Source organism: Abramis brama (assembly GCF_963993115.1).
Source record: "Abramis brama genome assembly, chromosome: 22".
Classification (NCBI taxonomy): Eukaryota; Metazoa; Chordata; class Actinopteri; order Cypriniformes; family Leuciscidae; genus Abramis; species Abramis brama.
The window spans coordinates 20116497-20132116 of record NC_139984.1 but is presented as its reverse complement, the minus strand read 5'-3'; the positions used below and the strand labels follow the sequence as shown (position 1 = coordinate 20132116).

Below are 15620 nucleotides of genomic sequence, written 5' to 3'. Positions count from 1 at the left end.
CATCACCCCCCACCCTAATGACATGTAGACATATGATCTGTGCCGCCTGGCCTTGTCCTTTAATGTCTGCTCGACCAAGAGTTCACAAGCTCAGTGAGCATACAGCTAGTGTTATGTTGCTGACTGTTAATCTTTATGCTTTTCATCCACTAGCCACACAAAGTCATTTAGTTTAAATACAAAATATACACATATATACACAGATGCTCTATTGGATTGAGATCTGGGGAACAATTTGGAGGCCATGGCAACATCTTGAACTTTTCATCATGTTCCACAAACCATTCCTGAACAATGTGAGTAGTGTAGCAACGTGCATTATCCTGCTGAAAGACACCACTTCCCACCAGGGAACACCATTGTCATGAAGGGGTGTACCTGGTCTGCAACAATGTTTAGGTATAGGTGGCACGTGTCAAATTTATGTCCACATGAATAACCAGATCCAGGGTTTCCCAGCAGATCATTGCCTAGAGCAGGGGTTCCCAAACTTTTCCATGCCAAGGCCCCCCAAATACCACTAGGTTCTGGCCAAGGCCCCCCTTAGGATGTGTTATTGAACCCATCGACAATACTACGGCATGTGTAGAAATAAATAAATAAAACATCTAGGTGAACATCAGATTATGTGATGGTGTTTGATACCAGCCAATCAGAAAGATTATAGAGATGCACCATTACAATTTTCAAGGCAGATTCCGATTTTTCATTGAGTTTGACCTGTCGATACAGATTTTAGCCGATTCTGATTTCATTTTTTCTAACCACTTTACAGCACACACAAATATTTCATATATATATATATATATATATATATATATATATATAAAATACTTTTACCCAAACTGATTAATAAAAAGTTTAAATGGATACATTTTCTATAAATATTTTTGTCTTCATTTTCTTTTCTGACATAGCCTAATCCAGTTCTTGTTCAAACACACTATACATGCAAATTATGTGCATTTTAGGTAGGCTACTTTTTGTGTGAAATCATATTTATTTTGTCCATCAAAAGTGTGCTTTCACTTTAATTGAGCGTGAGCAGCGCAGCAAAAATAGACTCGGCGCCGAAACACTCCGCTTCACTACTGCTCATGCGACGCTCCTGCTTGACGCTCACGCGCTGCTCCTGCTCGCGGTGTGAATGCACTCACTGAACATGCACGCCGAAAAAAATTCGCGCTGCTCACGGTCTGAAACGGCCGTAATTCACAAGATTTCCTACATGTGCGTTCTGTGTGCATGTGTGATGCTGATGTTGCGCGATGTTATTCATGCGCGCCCGAGTGCATTTGAATCGGCATATGTCAGACTGAAAATCACGTGAAAATCGGCCAATTCTTGTCACTAGCCGATTAATCAGTTCATCTCTAAAAGATTAGCATTAAAAGTATAATGTTCAGATAGGCTATGCAACAAATTATTATGTTATTTGATAACAATACTCATATTAGCAAATATTTATTTTTTTTACTTTTTTTCCAACTTGCTGCGGCCCCTACTTTGAAAACCCCTGGCCTAGAGCATCACACCCCCTCCATCGGCTTGTCATCATCCCACAGTGCATCCAGGTGTCATCACTTCCCCAGGTAAACGGCGCACATGTACATGGCCATCCATGTAAAAGAAAAGGGGACTGATCGGACCAGGCGACTTTCTTCCACTGCTCCAAGGTCCAGTTACGATGCTCATGTGTCCATTGTAGGTGCTTTTGACGGTTGACAGGGGTCATCTTAGACACACTGCTGACCGGGAAAAACCCACAAGCCTTGCCGTTTCAGAGATACTTTGACCCAGGTGCCTTGCCATAACAATTTGGCCCTTGTCAAAGTCGCTCAGATCTTTATTCCATTTCTCCTGCATCCAACACGTTGATTACAAGACCTGATTGTTTGCTTACCATCTAATACCCAGACATTAATATGTGGCCTTGTTAGAAGATCAATGATAATCATTTCACCTGTGACTGGTCATTATGTTTTGGCTCATCAATGTATACCAGCCTGGTCTCATTGTTAATACGTAGGTATTAATACGTAATTTTCAAAGATAGAAAACGTACTTTTTTTGTACGTTTGGATAGATGCTGAAACGTATAATATGGACGTATCTGCAACGTTTAAACGTACGTATTATTACGTTTTTACAGCTAAAAAACGTAAACTATTTACGAATATTTCATATCATAAAGATATCTGTATAATTTCCTTTTTTACCATTTTATAGATTATAAATGTAAGATCCCTTAACCCTACTCCCACACCTAAACATACCCATTTTATTGACAATATTAAAAGGATAAAACGTAATGGACATATATGTGTAGGGAAATTGGAGTTTTATTAACAATATAGCATTCAAAAAAAGTTTGAGCCACTAATCCTACCCCTACCCCTAATTTCTTAAAACTACGTAGGCTACAATTATAAAGAAAAACAGACAGACAAGTATAATCACAATAATTTATTTATTGAGAAAATGTCAAACCCGGTACCAAAAGTCGTTCACATGACGATGCGTCGCAGTCCTCTCTGGTAGTATAGTTTTGTATGAGGTAACGTTAACGTTACAGAGCAGAATTTAAGTTATTAATCCATGAAAATGTTAATCCGGTTTCGGTTCGCTGTTCGCTCTGTGAAGGCGTGCGCGCTTCTCCATTTCAAATGTAGCACACCAACTTAAACACAGCATGTCGCAATCTGTGACGAAGCATGCGAGAGCCAATGAGCGTTTGATATCACTGCCGTAAAACATGTCGTAACGCTTAATCGGGCGCAATTTTTGAATTTGAATTCACTACGAGCGCGGGATTTGACGTTTACGGTCTCTGCTGAGAATGGAGATGAAGATCGCTGGATAAAGGGCTGAATTTGGATCTGTTTCTTGCAAACAACGTATGGATTCTAAAGATTTGGATTACATCAAGCTAATAAAATTGATGTCTTTTGTGAATTTATGTTGTTTTAGTGTATTATGGGTCTATAGGAGAAAACGCCTTTTGTGTCTCACGGTAAATAAACCAAATATTACAAAATGGTTAAACGATTAAAGAAGGTATTTTTAAGGTTTTAAAGTGTAACGTTATTCTTGTTTAACACTATGTAGGCTAATCCTCCAAAACGAGTTTGCAGCAGAAGGCACGAACAGAGCGAAATGTTATTATTTATAGCCTAACGTTATTATATGAGTAACGTTAAACTAATAAATGCGACTGAAAATTTAATTGATAAGACAACTGAATGCAATAGTCAAAACATTAATGCCACGATTTGAATATGCATAAGTTAAATAGGAATACGTACAAATTTGCACGTCGGTAAAGTTGTTTAATACCTAAATAAATTACGTTTTTGTGCTGTCAATTACGTGCATTTTATACGGTTTAGTGCTGTAAATACGTCAGTATTATACGTTTCTTTGTGTATAAAACGTAAATAAATGTACGTATGGTAGAACTACACTTTACGTAAAAATACACACGTCTTCTCATGAGATCACGTTGCAGCATACAGGTATTTCCACCAATTTTGCAATTTTGACTGAATACAATTTTAATATCACCCTAGCACGTCTTGTTGCTATATGCTAACATTTCAATATCAATGCATCCCTATATAAAGCAAGATCAATGTATGCACTTGACAGTCATGAACTTCAATGTGAACTGTTAAAAAATAATGTATCTCCAGAAGCTATAGACAAAAATGACAAAAAGTTTTTCGTAAATATTTATTGATTTAACAATTACCTTGATCTTAACAGTATTTGTGGTGCATGGTGTTTAAAAAAAAACATCAATGCTAAAAAAGAACATATACAAAGATATAACAAAAATAATTCATATTTACAATCTGTGACAAAGACAATAATGGGACAAAGAAAAACTATTACCTTTTGTTTTGACCCAACACAGTAATATTTATCTTACAAAAGTAAACTAAAATGCTCCTAAAATTGTAATAAATTATCTTAAATATCAAAATATATCCACATTTATCCTTGTTCCAAGTGAACCCATATTTATTGTATTTAATGGGTCTTTACCTTACAAAGTTGTGTACATGTGTTTGGATGCAAGTCTATTTATTTTCATCTCAAATCATCTTGAACAAAAATCTGATCTTTTCTGCTTTTAATTTACCACATGGCTAAATGTACTAAGTCATATAAGATGGGTGTGTCATGTTAATGCAGCTTCATTACACGGTTCATTTGTAATAGGCCTATATCCTTCCTGTGTAATAAAAAAACCTTGTTTTTGTTTTGTTTACATAGCAACAGTAGTTTTCAGTTGCATGAAAACTAGAGCAATATTGTAATATTGATAAATGTATATAACTCAAAAATATCAGTTAAGAAGTTCTTAAGAATTTACTTCACATAAAAATATGCAAACATTTAAAGCAAAAATGTGTTTTCAATCATTCAGTGCATGCAATTACAGTTAAAAGAAAGAAAGAACGGCACATTTAGCTATGATCGATTATCCCATGATGATAATCAAAATGACCTTGCTTTGAACTGGAACACAATAAGAACAAACTCAGTTCTGTTTGACATAATCCAGTGAAGCGGTAAGGGCATGTATCCTGTCACAAGATGTAGGGTATAGCCTACTGAAATGGAGGGCATAACCACGTGTAACATCAAAATGAACGAGATAAGAATAATTTTATTCACTGTAGTTTAGACGAACAGTGGTGTCCTCGAGGCAAGAAAAAAAAGTTCACACACAAAGAATCTCCATTCATCTCTATGATTCATTCTATCTCATGGCCATGCTGTCAATATTATGCGTCTGAAAGGGAGATCCCTCCACAAGAGAGACTGCAAGAGACTGACGTGCTCGTCTGCACCTCATAAAACATTTCATTAGCAGTTCATCACTGTTAAAGAGGTAAACCAGTGGGTTGATCGCACTATTCATGCATGCCAATGCATTACCAACCTGGTTTGCGATGTACACATCAGAATACCATTTCTGACACGTGCCGTCCAGCTTGGAGATTCGAGTTGCCAAGTTGAAATTTCTAAAAACATGATAAGGAATGAAACAAATAGAGAAGAGCAGCGTGAGAACGACAACCAGCCTGAGACACCTCAGCTTCAAGATGACATCGATGTCTTTCTTGGTCATCAGAATAAACGCCACATGTCCGTAGCAGCATAACATGATTAACAACGGTATCCCGAATCCAACAACCGTCCTTCCGATGCTGTACTTCAGGTATTCCCTAATGTGCTCGTCCGAAGTTGTGTCAAAACAAGTTGTTTTGTTGCTGGAGGTTTTGTCAAAAAACATATCAGGCAGACACTGAAGAAAAACAAAAAACCAGACCAGTGAAACAATCACCACAGAGTGTTTGGCTGCAATCCTGCCTTTAACTCTCAAAGTGTGGACGATGCCGAGATACCTGTATACGCTGATGCACGTGAGGAAACCAATGCTGCCGTACAGATTGATGCAGAAACACAATCTTAAAATCTTGCAGAAAACATGTCCAAATATCCATTCGCTGTTGGATGCGTAGTAAACCACCAAATACGGCAAAGTCAAAAGATATAAAATGTCTGCCAGGCAAAGGTTGAGCACAAATATATTTACAGTGCCCATTTTCTTCCAGTTATCATACACAGATTTCAGCCCCAAGCAGTTGCCAATCACTCCAAGAGTGAAAACAGTCACGTAGACTGAGGGCAAAAATTTGTGCGTAAAATCAAAATTGACAAATTTACAGGTTGAGTTGGACTCCATCATTGGAGACGATTATCAGACTTTCTTGATGGAGGCTCGAAGATATGTCACAGGAAGTGAGAGCATACTGACTCCTCAGCTGAGCTCAAACCAAAACCTGTGTGTCAAACAAAACGTTCAACTACTGTATGAACTTTGAACTTGAACTAGCCTAATCTCTTTATGATAGATAAAAAAACCTTTATGATAGAAATAGCGATACAAGTCAGAAAGGACATGTTTAGGCTATTACATTTTTTATGTAACACACCCAGGAACCTAATGTAAAAAATGAAGAAATGAGAAACGCTTTTTGTTCTTGATTTTCAAAAGCATATGGTTTGCTACACTCATTATCATTACAGTCCATATATTCTTTATTTCTATTATATTTGCCCATTCATGTACATAAGCTATTTCATAATGGTACAAATTATTCTACAGCAAATTAGTGATTCTCAGCCAGGGGGCGAATATTCTTAATCACTGAAGCATAAAATTCTTGCTTGCCCTTCATCAGAAAAGCAAAAGAGGGCAGCCTTGCACTTCAGAATCATTGTAAAGCAAGAGACTCATGCTGGGCATTCAATATGAAGCTACTAGATCCAAAGAAAAGGTGACAAGTACAAAACTTTTTATTGAGAATTTATGAGAAATCTGACAAACCGTGTATTAAATTTTGACTGCAATGTTGTGAGGTGGCAAATGACAGTGCAATAAAACTTGAAATAAATGAACACAAATAATAAAAATTCTAGTATTAATGACAGAAACATATAGACATAAAAAGTATTTACATATTTATATACAGTACATCTTTTTGCATGAAATTTGTAAACACTATAGTTAGTGTCAGTCTTCAAATAAAAGCCTACAAATACAGATGAACATGCCACACTTAAATGTAAATTTCGCATAGCATTTACCCAATACCTGAAGAACTTCTGCATTCATGTGTAATGTTATTTCTAGTACATTTGAAATCTGACTAACACTTGTGATGGATTTTTTAAATGAATCATAACTAACATTTATTTTTCTGGCAGGATTATATGCTTTTGAAACCTGAAATGTCCCCAAACACTCAACGTGAGTCAACGTGTGTCTGAATCATGTCCGAATATAACAAAAGGGGAAATGAAACTAGACAGATGTCTAAATTTATGAACTCATGATTTGGAGTAATCAAGGTACCAGACTTTTATGTAGCAGAAGGGTTTGCTGAATTACATATATGAAGAACCGTGATTAAAACATATTCTAAGCCAGGCATTGTCTGTTTCATTGTCTGTCTGGTTAATGCTGCGCAGCAGGTTAGTGGAACACTAGAGATCTTATTTCCCAAGTGTTAGTGTTCGTAGGGGTCAAGACGTTGACCGACTCAGCCGACGTCGATTAGGAAACGCATTAGAGGATAAATATCATTGAACGTCGATCAGGAGACGACAAATCTACCACACACTATAATGAGTTTCTTTGCTTAGATTCTTTTTGGTGAAGGGGAGAAAATGTTTTATCTTTTATATCATTTTCATCTTTTGCGAGCTAATAGCTTTGGAATTCACTGAAAGCCACAGTTGTTGTCCAATAATATAGTACAAAACTGGCAAAGATATTGACGGATTTACTCTTATATAATCGTTCAATATTTACAAGTGTACTACTTTAACTAATGTATCCTCCCACTCAAAGTAAAAACAGATGCCATTGTGTAAACCCAATAGATAAAAAAAAAAAAACATAAAAATGAAATTTCTGGCAGATTTTAAACTTTTACAGAAGCTTAAAGTACAGAGCCAGCTGACAGATGACATTCTCAGAACTTTGGCTAATGTTCTGGTAAGTTCTCTCAGAGTTAAGATCAAAAATTCTTCCAGTAATGTTAATAGAATGTTTGGTCAGTGTTATCTGGTCTTTAATAATGTTCTTAAAAAGGTGGCATAAAAACAATATTTATACATTGGTTATGAAACTTTTTTCTGAAATGTTTTATTCAGAAACTTATCGGGAACATTAGCAAAACGTTCTTAGAACATATTATTGCTAGCTGTGGAAACCTATCCAGTCTTAAGACATTGTCCTGAAAAAAAAAAAGTCGTCAAGAGTCAAAGTTTTTCAGTCATTAATCTGAAACCTCAAACCTTGAGTTTGGTCAATGTAACATTTTTTAACTAACACTCAATAAGACATGTAAACCCAGAGCATCCAAAATGAAGCTACTAGATCCAAAGTCAGCCTACAAGAGAGTAGAGTGAGTGTCTAACCCAGGAAGGGTGTCCCTCTATATGCCCCTCCAGATGAATAGGGGCAGTTGTAATGGCAGATGCAGGAGTTGATGATCATGACAGCATGATTGAGCAGTCTTCCTCCAGGGCAGCGGAAAGTGACCAGTGCCGTGCCAGTATGGTAAGGAGTGCAACAACGGCTGTCTGTACATGAGCCACAATAACGGGGCCTATAGAACTGTGTACTATAGCAGCCCTGGTGGAAAAGCCGAACTGGGGTTGCTGACCTGTAACTGGGTTGACATTTCCTCCTCGACCACTGAAGCACAGATGTGGGGGTTGATTAGAGATTGTTTTGAATGGTCAGAATCCAATGGCAGATCCTAATGGAGACTCACCTGTGGAGTTCTGTGGAGAACAGGCTGACAGGGTTGGATCATACACAAGCGCATCTGCATCTCCAGGCGACAGGCTGGGTTTTGATTGGACACCCGTGTGGATATTCCAGACCCGCAAGTGTGCGAACAAGCACTCCACTCTGAGCTCTGGTCTATGCAGTTTGAACCGGGTCTGGTTTGGTATCCAGGGTCTGCAGGCAATGTCTGGTCACTTCTGGAAGCTGCCATCCCAAAAACAATTCAATTAAACTTCAGCTCTTACACTTCTTTTAATATGAAATGGTAATTGCCACATGTTGATTATTTCAGACACAATGAACTAATGACTACATACTTTAGGACCGAATCACTTTTACAAACATGCCATATTTTTTTATATAATTAAAGAAACCTGGCTAATAATGAAAAAGGTTACATAATTGTATCCATCAGGAATCTATTGCAATCGTAAGAAGTGCATGTAACGTACAACGTTGATGTGCAAGGCCCTATGCCATTGCAGAATACTATGTTTTATGGGTACTCTTTTACCCATAAATATAATGAGGCCTGGTTAGAAAAATGAGAAAAATCACATGGGGTGTAGATATTCTTAATCATGAAAATACATAACGCCTTTTAAATTACAGCTTCACAGTAAATAACAGAATCAAATAATGGAAACGTCATAAAATACGAGACAAATTCAAATTCTGCTGTTAAGCAGCTCTAAAAAAGATAGTACTGTCATTATTAAAGGGTTATCTCACCCAAAAAGGAAATTTCTGTCATTAATTACTCACTGTCATATCGTTCCAAACCTGTAAGACCTTCGATCATCTTCGGGAACACAAATGAAGATATTTTTGATGAAATCCGAGAGCTTTCTGACCCCCACACCCCCCACCCACCCATAGACTGCAACGTTATTACCAAGGCTTTCAAGGCCCAGAAAGGTAGCAAAGATATTTTTTAAATAGTCCATGTGACTACAGTGGTTCAACCTTAATGTTATGAAGCAATGATAATACTTTTTGTGCGCAAAAAAAATAAAAAAAATAACGACTATTCAACAATTTCTTCTCTTCGTGTGAGTCTCCCACGCTCTTCACACAGGAGCCGGCAAATACTGAGCCGGGCGTTCTGACGCAGAACCCGGAAGTGCTGCACTGTGTTTACAACGTGAACAGCATCAAAGACTGACACGGAAGAGAAGAAATTGTTGAATAAAATTGTTATTTTATTTTTTTTGCGCACAAAAAGTATTCCCGTTGCCTCATAACATTAAGGTTGAACTACTGTATTTCAACTATGTCTTCACTATCTTTCTGGACCTTGAAAGTGGTTATGATGTTGAATGGGAACATGTTGCACAGAAAGCTTTCGGATTTAATAAAAAATATCTTCATTTGTGTTCCGAAGATGAATGAAGGTCTTACGGGTTTGGTACAAGAGAGTACTGCATTTTTGGGTGAACTAACCCTTTAATCTCAAATCAGTTTAGTGTTGATTCAGTTCAGTTTAATAACTGTAAAGTTTCTCAATTATGAAACAAATTCAATTCAGCTACAGTATATGCAGCTCTACAGAAGGCAATAGTGTTGTTATTCAGCTCAAGTTAGTTCAATGTTGATTAAATTTAGTTCAATAACAGTGTTGATGTTGCAAATTTAATCAATTATTAAATGAATTCGATTCAGCTGTATAGCAGCTTTGCAGAAGACAATAGTGTTATCATCCAGCTCAATTCATTTCAAGTTTTGTCATTGTTAACATAAACATAGACATTGTATTAAAGTAATATGAATATAATGAGTCTACTAGCTGATTAGCTCATGCTGCAATCACATGCTATGTTTTTGATCATGCACCAAACCAGACTAAATACAAGTTTGCTACAAAAAAAACAAAATAGCTATTTAGCAATTTGTGAACATTATCTAATAACCCATGGAGCCTAAGTGACGTCAGTGGAAAAAAGTCATTTCAGAGGAATTTTGCTGAAGCATTATGAAGACAAACTTTTTTTAAATAACACGCACAAATGAATAGTTCACAATAAGACATGGAATGTGCATTTAGAAAGTATTCATTTTGATATAATGTTGAATTAAAATATTCATTCTTATCTCATTAAACCTTAGAGCAGTATGGTAATCAACCCTTTCCATCTGACAATCATTGTTATAATCTGAGAATCTCAAAGAAGGAATACCTCCATCCCTAAGAGATGATAATCAACCATTTATTGGCAGTGTTTTATACACATGGATCTGTAAACGTCTTCTCTCTAAACACTCAGAACAAAATGTACCATTCCAGTCGATGTAACTTGGGTGACATTGCTTTTGAACACCCTCCTGACCAGTGTTTTACACTCTGTCTGGCTTTCTGGAGTTTAATTGTTGCGTTACAGAGACATGAGTCCTGTTATGAATCATGGAAAGTTGGCTTCGGGAAGAAGCCAGTATTTGTGCTTTTGGGTTCCATCTTGGCAAGACATTTTCAATTAAATGGTCAAAATCCCACAATGAAAACCTCAGTCTGGAATGTAATTGAGAGTGTTCTTAGATAGGGTTTTGAATAAGAAACATGTAAAAAGATTCATGCAAAATCCCCCAAAACAGGAAACAGTTTTCATTCCAGCTCATGAAATATAATTACATGAACAACAACAGCCTTTGATTTGTTTGCTGGACACAAAAAAATTTGAATAAAGTACCTATGTGAGCATCCTGAAGCACTGTGTTGTCCATATTTTCACACACCCACTCTTTACAGCATTTTCCTGGTTGCTGAACCCTTCGAGGATGAGGGCAGTCTGGGGTGGGCAGGAGAACATCCTCACTGCACCGGGGCACACAGGTCACCCCTCCGCCCAAACAACGACACTGAAGAGCACAAGAGGGCTGAAATACCTGGCCTTCCTGGTAAGAGACACCATTATGCTCACAGCCCAGCTCCTTCTGACCTAAAAACAAAGGTCCACAAGATTACACTGATGACACTAGATGCAATGCCTAAAACTGGATTGGTCGGCCCTCTTTCACAATCATACTGGGATTACAAAATGTTTTGGTGTTCTCATAAAGGCTGTATGGCTTTATAGCTATATAGGCTACTCTGATTCCTAGATACAGGCCTTACTTATTATAAATTCAGCACAACCCTATCATAATTCAGAATATAATGTAATAATCAAATGATAAATCAAATGTACTCATCTCATAGGATGAATCAAATGCTCAAACCGAAATTACAAATGATGAATCAAATGGCGTCCCAAATGATGATCAAAAGTTCAAACCGACGTTGATAATGATATTTAAAGGGATATTTCACCGCTGGAAAGATGAATGTGTATTTAAATTGGGTCATTTATATAGTAGAAATGTGACATTATTTTAGAAGTTGGTGCCTTCTAGACTGAGAAAGGCCAGAAAATGTATTTTTGGCTCATGTGGAAGAAAGACAACAACTCCCAGAATGCACTTGCTTCGCTGCCCTACGAGGCCACTCCCAAGCCACGCCTACCGGTTACAGAGGACAGTATCGGAAGAAATGATACAACTAGGCTACTAGTTGACTCGAAACTGAAAGGATGCTGTTTTATTGTGAGATCCCCCTATCCCCCTATGGGCGGGTTGAAAACATGCGGAACTAGCTCCTACTGGCTGTAGTCTATAGCCTCTGGCCAAAAAAGCCTTCGATGACGCAAAATTAAGATTTTTGTGTCATTGGAGGGTTTTTTTCCAGACACACAATACAGAAATCTCTCATCTCAGGGGAATATGAGGGAGGGAAGCATGGTCATTCGAAAATACTACTGGGTTTCTACTGATACAAAGCTTAATGCTAATAATATAGTATCTTTTTAAGAAGTTTGAACCAAGAGCTATGGGTGGACAGTGTTTTACAGTGTTGAGAGATTTGAGACAGAGCATTTGGTTGTTGAAGTAGTTTGCACTCACTGACACACTCTCCTGGGTCACCAGGGAAGCTGGCACTGTAGTCACATTGTAGCCCTCGCTGACTGTCACATAGAAACACCTCACTACAGGCTTCGCCCTGCTGCCGTGCGCACATCTGGCAGCATTGGCACCCATCGAGAATAAGAGGAACTCCTTCTGGGCAGACTGGCACAGAGCCTTGGCACTGACAAGGGCCACCACATTGCTGACAGCACACCTAAGGCAGAATACAGGAACAAGTGTTATGTAACACATGCAACAAAGCATCAGAGTCATTGTTTCTGCCTTAAATTATTGCATTTTTAAATTAAGACATTTTTAGCTAACTGTGTGATTTGTTATGATGTACATTTCTGAAAATTACCTCTGATAAACAGATGACTCTAAATTGTAATGTGGACTCATGCATTTTAAATTGAATCAGAGTCTGGGTAATTTAAAGATTTCTGATAGTTCACCAGATATTCTGTACATCTGTGCAATAATACTATGTCAATGCATGCAGTTTCAATAATCAAACATTACTTTAATATAATGTATTTCTTTCAGGTTTCTCATTATATATATTTGACTATATTTGTCATGAATGAGTCTAACAATAGTACAGATTGTTTTTCAAAAACATGCATTGATAATATGCATAAGGAGAAGCAAAAGGAAAAAATATCTCCCTTATTGTGAATCACTTACGGTAAGTATTTCCAGGCTCTAAATGCATAAAAACATGCTTTCAATTTTGATCTAGTGCTAGAGCCAAAAAACAAACTTGAGACTATGAAAATCTTTCATTTGTACAGAACATTCACTCTTTAATTAAGAATTAATGCTACATTGCATTCAGTTTATACTGGAAAACCCCTGTTTAATAATGAATGAGTTCTCAAAGACAAATCTTCCAACAAAAACTCTTAACAATGCCAATTCACAAAAGTATAACAGGATAAAATATCAAGCTGTTCCACATAGACTTGAACAGATAGAAACATGTTTCCACTGGCAAAACACATGCATGCATGCAAACATGTTTACTGGGAACATGCGATTCTCACCTGTGAACCCAGGTAAAACAGCAGTGCCCATGCCATCATGATGTTTCTGTCTCTCTGTAGCTTGTCCATCATGCTCTTCGATGTGTTGCACCACAATAAGATTTTCTACTTGTGTTACTGTTTGCTCACTGCCTGGCTCTGTGCACATGCACTTTTATAAAGTCCTCGCTCTGATGTCATAGCCGGACTGCAGGGTAAACAGTGGCTGGACCTGGATCAGAAATGTTTCAAATTCCACATCTCCGTTGCCCATTTCCACAACCAGGAATTATTTTCTCCCTCTGCTCGTCTGCTCTGGCGTGCAGAGGTGAAGCATGGACATTTGGAAGAGAAGACAGCACATTAGGCTTTCTCTTAACCACATCCAAGTTTTCTGTTTACTTTTAGAGTCTAACAGCTTTTGTTTATTGAATTACATCAAATGTATTTGAATAAAACAAACGTTTGATAAGAAATTGGGAGCATGGTATTGCACAACAGTTAAATAAAAAGGTTTATATTGCATACATTTTAGACACAATTGCTCGCCAACAGAAATAATTCAAAGCAGAATTCAATCAAACAGAATAATCTCCATGCAACACACAGTCATTGCGCTCCTGAATGAGTCAGTGGTTCTGAATGAATAGGTTGAGTAAACGATTCAATGACTCACTCATAGACAATGTACGCACTGCAAAGTATCAGGAGTGACAACCGCATTTAAATAAGGGAGTGAATCCCCTAAATTATCGATCTGTGCGTGTTCGGAACACAACTCTCTTCCGAAAATGCGACAATTTACACTATTGTAACCACTGTGTTTCACTTGTTTGGTTTAAGGTATTTTTGACAAAAGGAATATTACAGCGACTTATTAGTATTGCAATGTCTTCTTATCATAAGCATTTTTTGGGGTTTGTTATTTGGGCTTGGCTCATAATGCGATCAAGTTAATTGGAGAGGTCGCAATGTTTTGGTCTTTTTTAAATATAACTCAGTTGGATTTATTTTAGTTTTTCTTGTTCACTGCAATATCTGGCAACACAAATGAGTCGAGACAAACTGAATTGCTGAATTACCGAATTACTGTACTGTGTGTGTAGGCTCCAGAACAGGATTAAGCACTAAAAAGTGAAGTGACAACTGAATTTAGCTGCAGTGTGTAGGCTACGTGGCAATAAAGCTCTTAACTTTTTTTTCCACCTACTGGCGTAAATATGTAACTTGCAGAAAAAGTCATTGAAAATCCCCCAACACACTGACAATCTGTCTGGAAAGAGATGCAAAAGACCCAGTGAACAGTATTTTTGGAACACTGCATTGTCATCTAATTGTGGTTTAAATTTTAAAAGCATTTAAAATAAAGAATTTGCACCAGTTTAAACTGTGGGAGGCACTGAAAAAGATTTTTTAGCTTCTCAAAAAGACATTACATTTCTCACGTCGAGTGCTCAGACAAAACAATCCTATTGAAATGCAAGATGACCCACTGGGAACGACGGTTTAAAAATAGACCTAGACGGGAAATTCACTTTTACTAATACCACAGCTCTTGATAATTCAGCTGGAACACATGTGGCCTGCCAGATACAGCAAAAAGTGGAGTGGATATTAGTTCTGTCTAAAAATTCTGTCCAGCCACTCTTATATTTATTTTGACATCCTTTCCAAAAATCACAAATGTTTGGAATGTACAATATCACCGTAAGTGGTCGTTTTGGGTACGAGGCATTCTTTATGCAAAACACAGTTATTCAGAAAGAAAAATATTGTGCAACTCTATCATGCATGCAAAGCTTTTTGATTAGGTTTAAGAGTGGAGGAAAAACAAATCTAAATATTATTATCATATAAATGTTATTACAATAAACATTCACTAAAGTCCACTGGAAATATGTAATAAGTTGTCAGAAATGTCTAAATTTGTTCTGGAAGGATGATCTACAAAAATATTTTTTAAATGTTTGGAGATTAACTGGGCAAGACAAGCAGATGTGGGACAAAAACACCCTCTTTCATGTTTAAAATTCAGTCAGTTGTGACTAGTCCAATAATGTCTCATGGAAAAGTTTTCACTTAAAGTGAAATCCATGCATTGAACTGGTTTCTACACTAGCTGAGTGGCGGGGGAACTGACTTAAGTTAACAGAAATACTGGAAAGGCAGGCTCTGATTCATACTAAACCGGCTGTGGGCAGGAGTGATTTCATTTAACACTTAGGCTACTTTGGTACAGCAGCAGAGTAAAAACCAGAATACTAAATGACAGAGCAGTAGCC

At 37.3% G+C, this 15620-nt stretch overlaps 2 protein-coding genes across 2 annotated transcripts; both read right to left on the bottom strand.

Moving 5' to 3' along the window:
* Positions 1–3724: 3724 nt before the first annotated feature.
* Positions 3725–5815, bottom strand: LOC311073738 (P2Y purinoceptor 1). Its single transcript, XM_084099677.1, has one exon. It carries the CDS (start codon positions 5759–5761, stop codon positions 4769–4771), a length of 993 nt encoding a protein of 330 aa, XP_083955803.1. The 5' UTR covers positions 5762–5815; the 3' UTR covers positions 3725–4768.
* Positions 5816–6360: 545 nt separating this feature from the next.
* Positions 6361–13648, bottom strand: ccn5 (cellular communication network factor 5). Its single transcript, XM_084098561.1, has 5 exons — positions 13360–13648; positions 12311–12527; positions 11062–11310; positions 8361–8581; positions 6361–8281 (listed from the first exon to the last, which is right to left on the bottom strand). Exons 1-5 carry the CDS (start codon positions 13429–13431, stop codon positions 7997–7999), a joined length of 1044 nt encoding a protein of 347 aa, XP_083954687.1. The 5' UTR covers positions 13432–13648; the 3' UTR covers positions 6361–7996.
* Between the last annotated feature and the right edge of the window lie 1972 nt (positions 13649–15620).

Coding starts and splice junctions, on each gene's coding strand:
- LOC311073738 (XM_084099677.1), bottom strand. CDS start 5,761: ATGATGGAGTCCAACTCAACCTGTAAATTTGTCAATTTTGATTTTACG.
- ccn5 (XM_084098561.1), bottom strand. CDS start 13,431: ATGATGGACAAGCTACAGAGAGACAGAAACATCATGATGGCATGGGCA. Junction 12,528..13,359: donor TGTTTTACCTGGGTTCACAG/GTGAGAATCGCA, acceptor ATTCTGCCTTAG/GTGTGCTGTCAGCAATGTGG. Junction 8,282..8,360: donor TTCTCCACAGAACTCCACAG/GTGAGTCTCCAT, acceptor TCTGTGCTTCAG/TGGTCGAGGAGGAAATGTCA.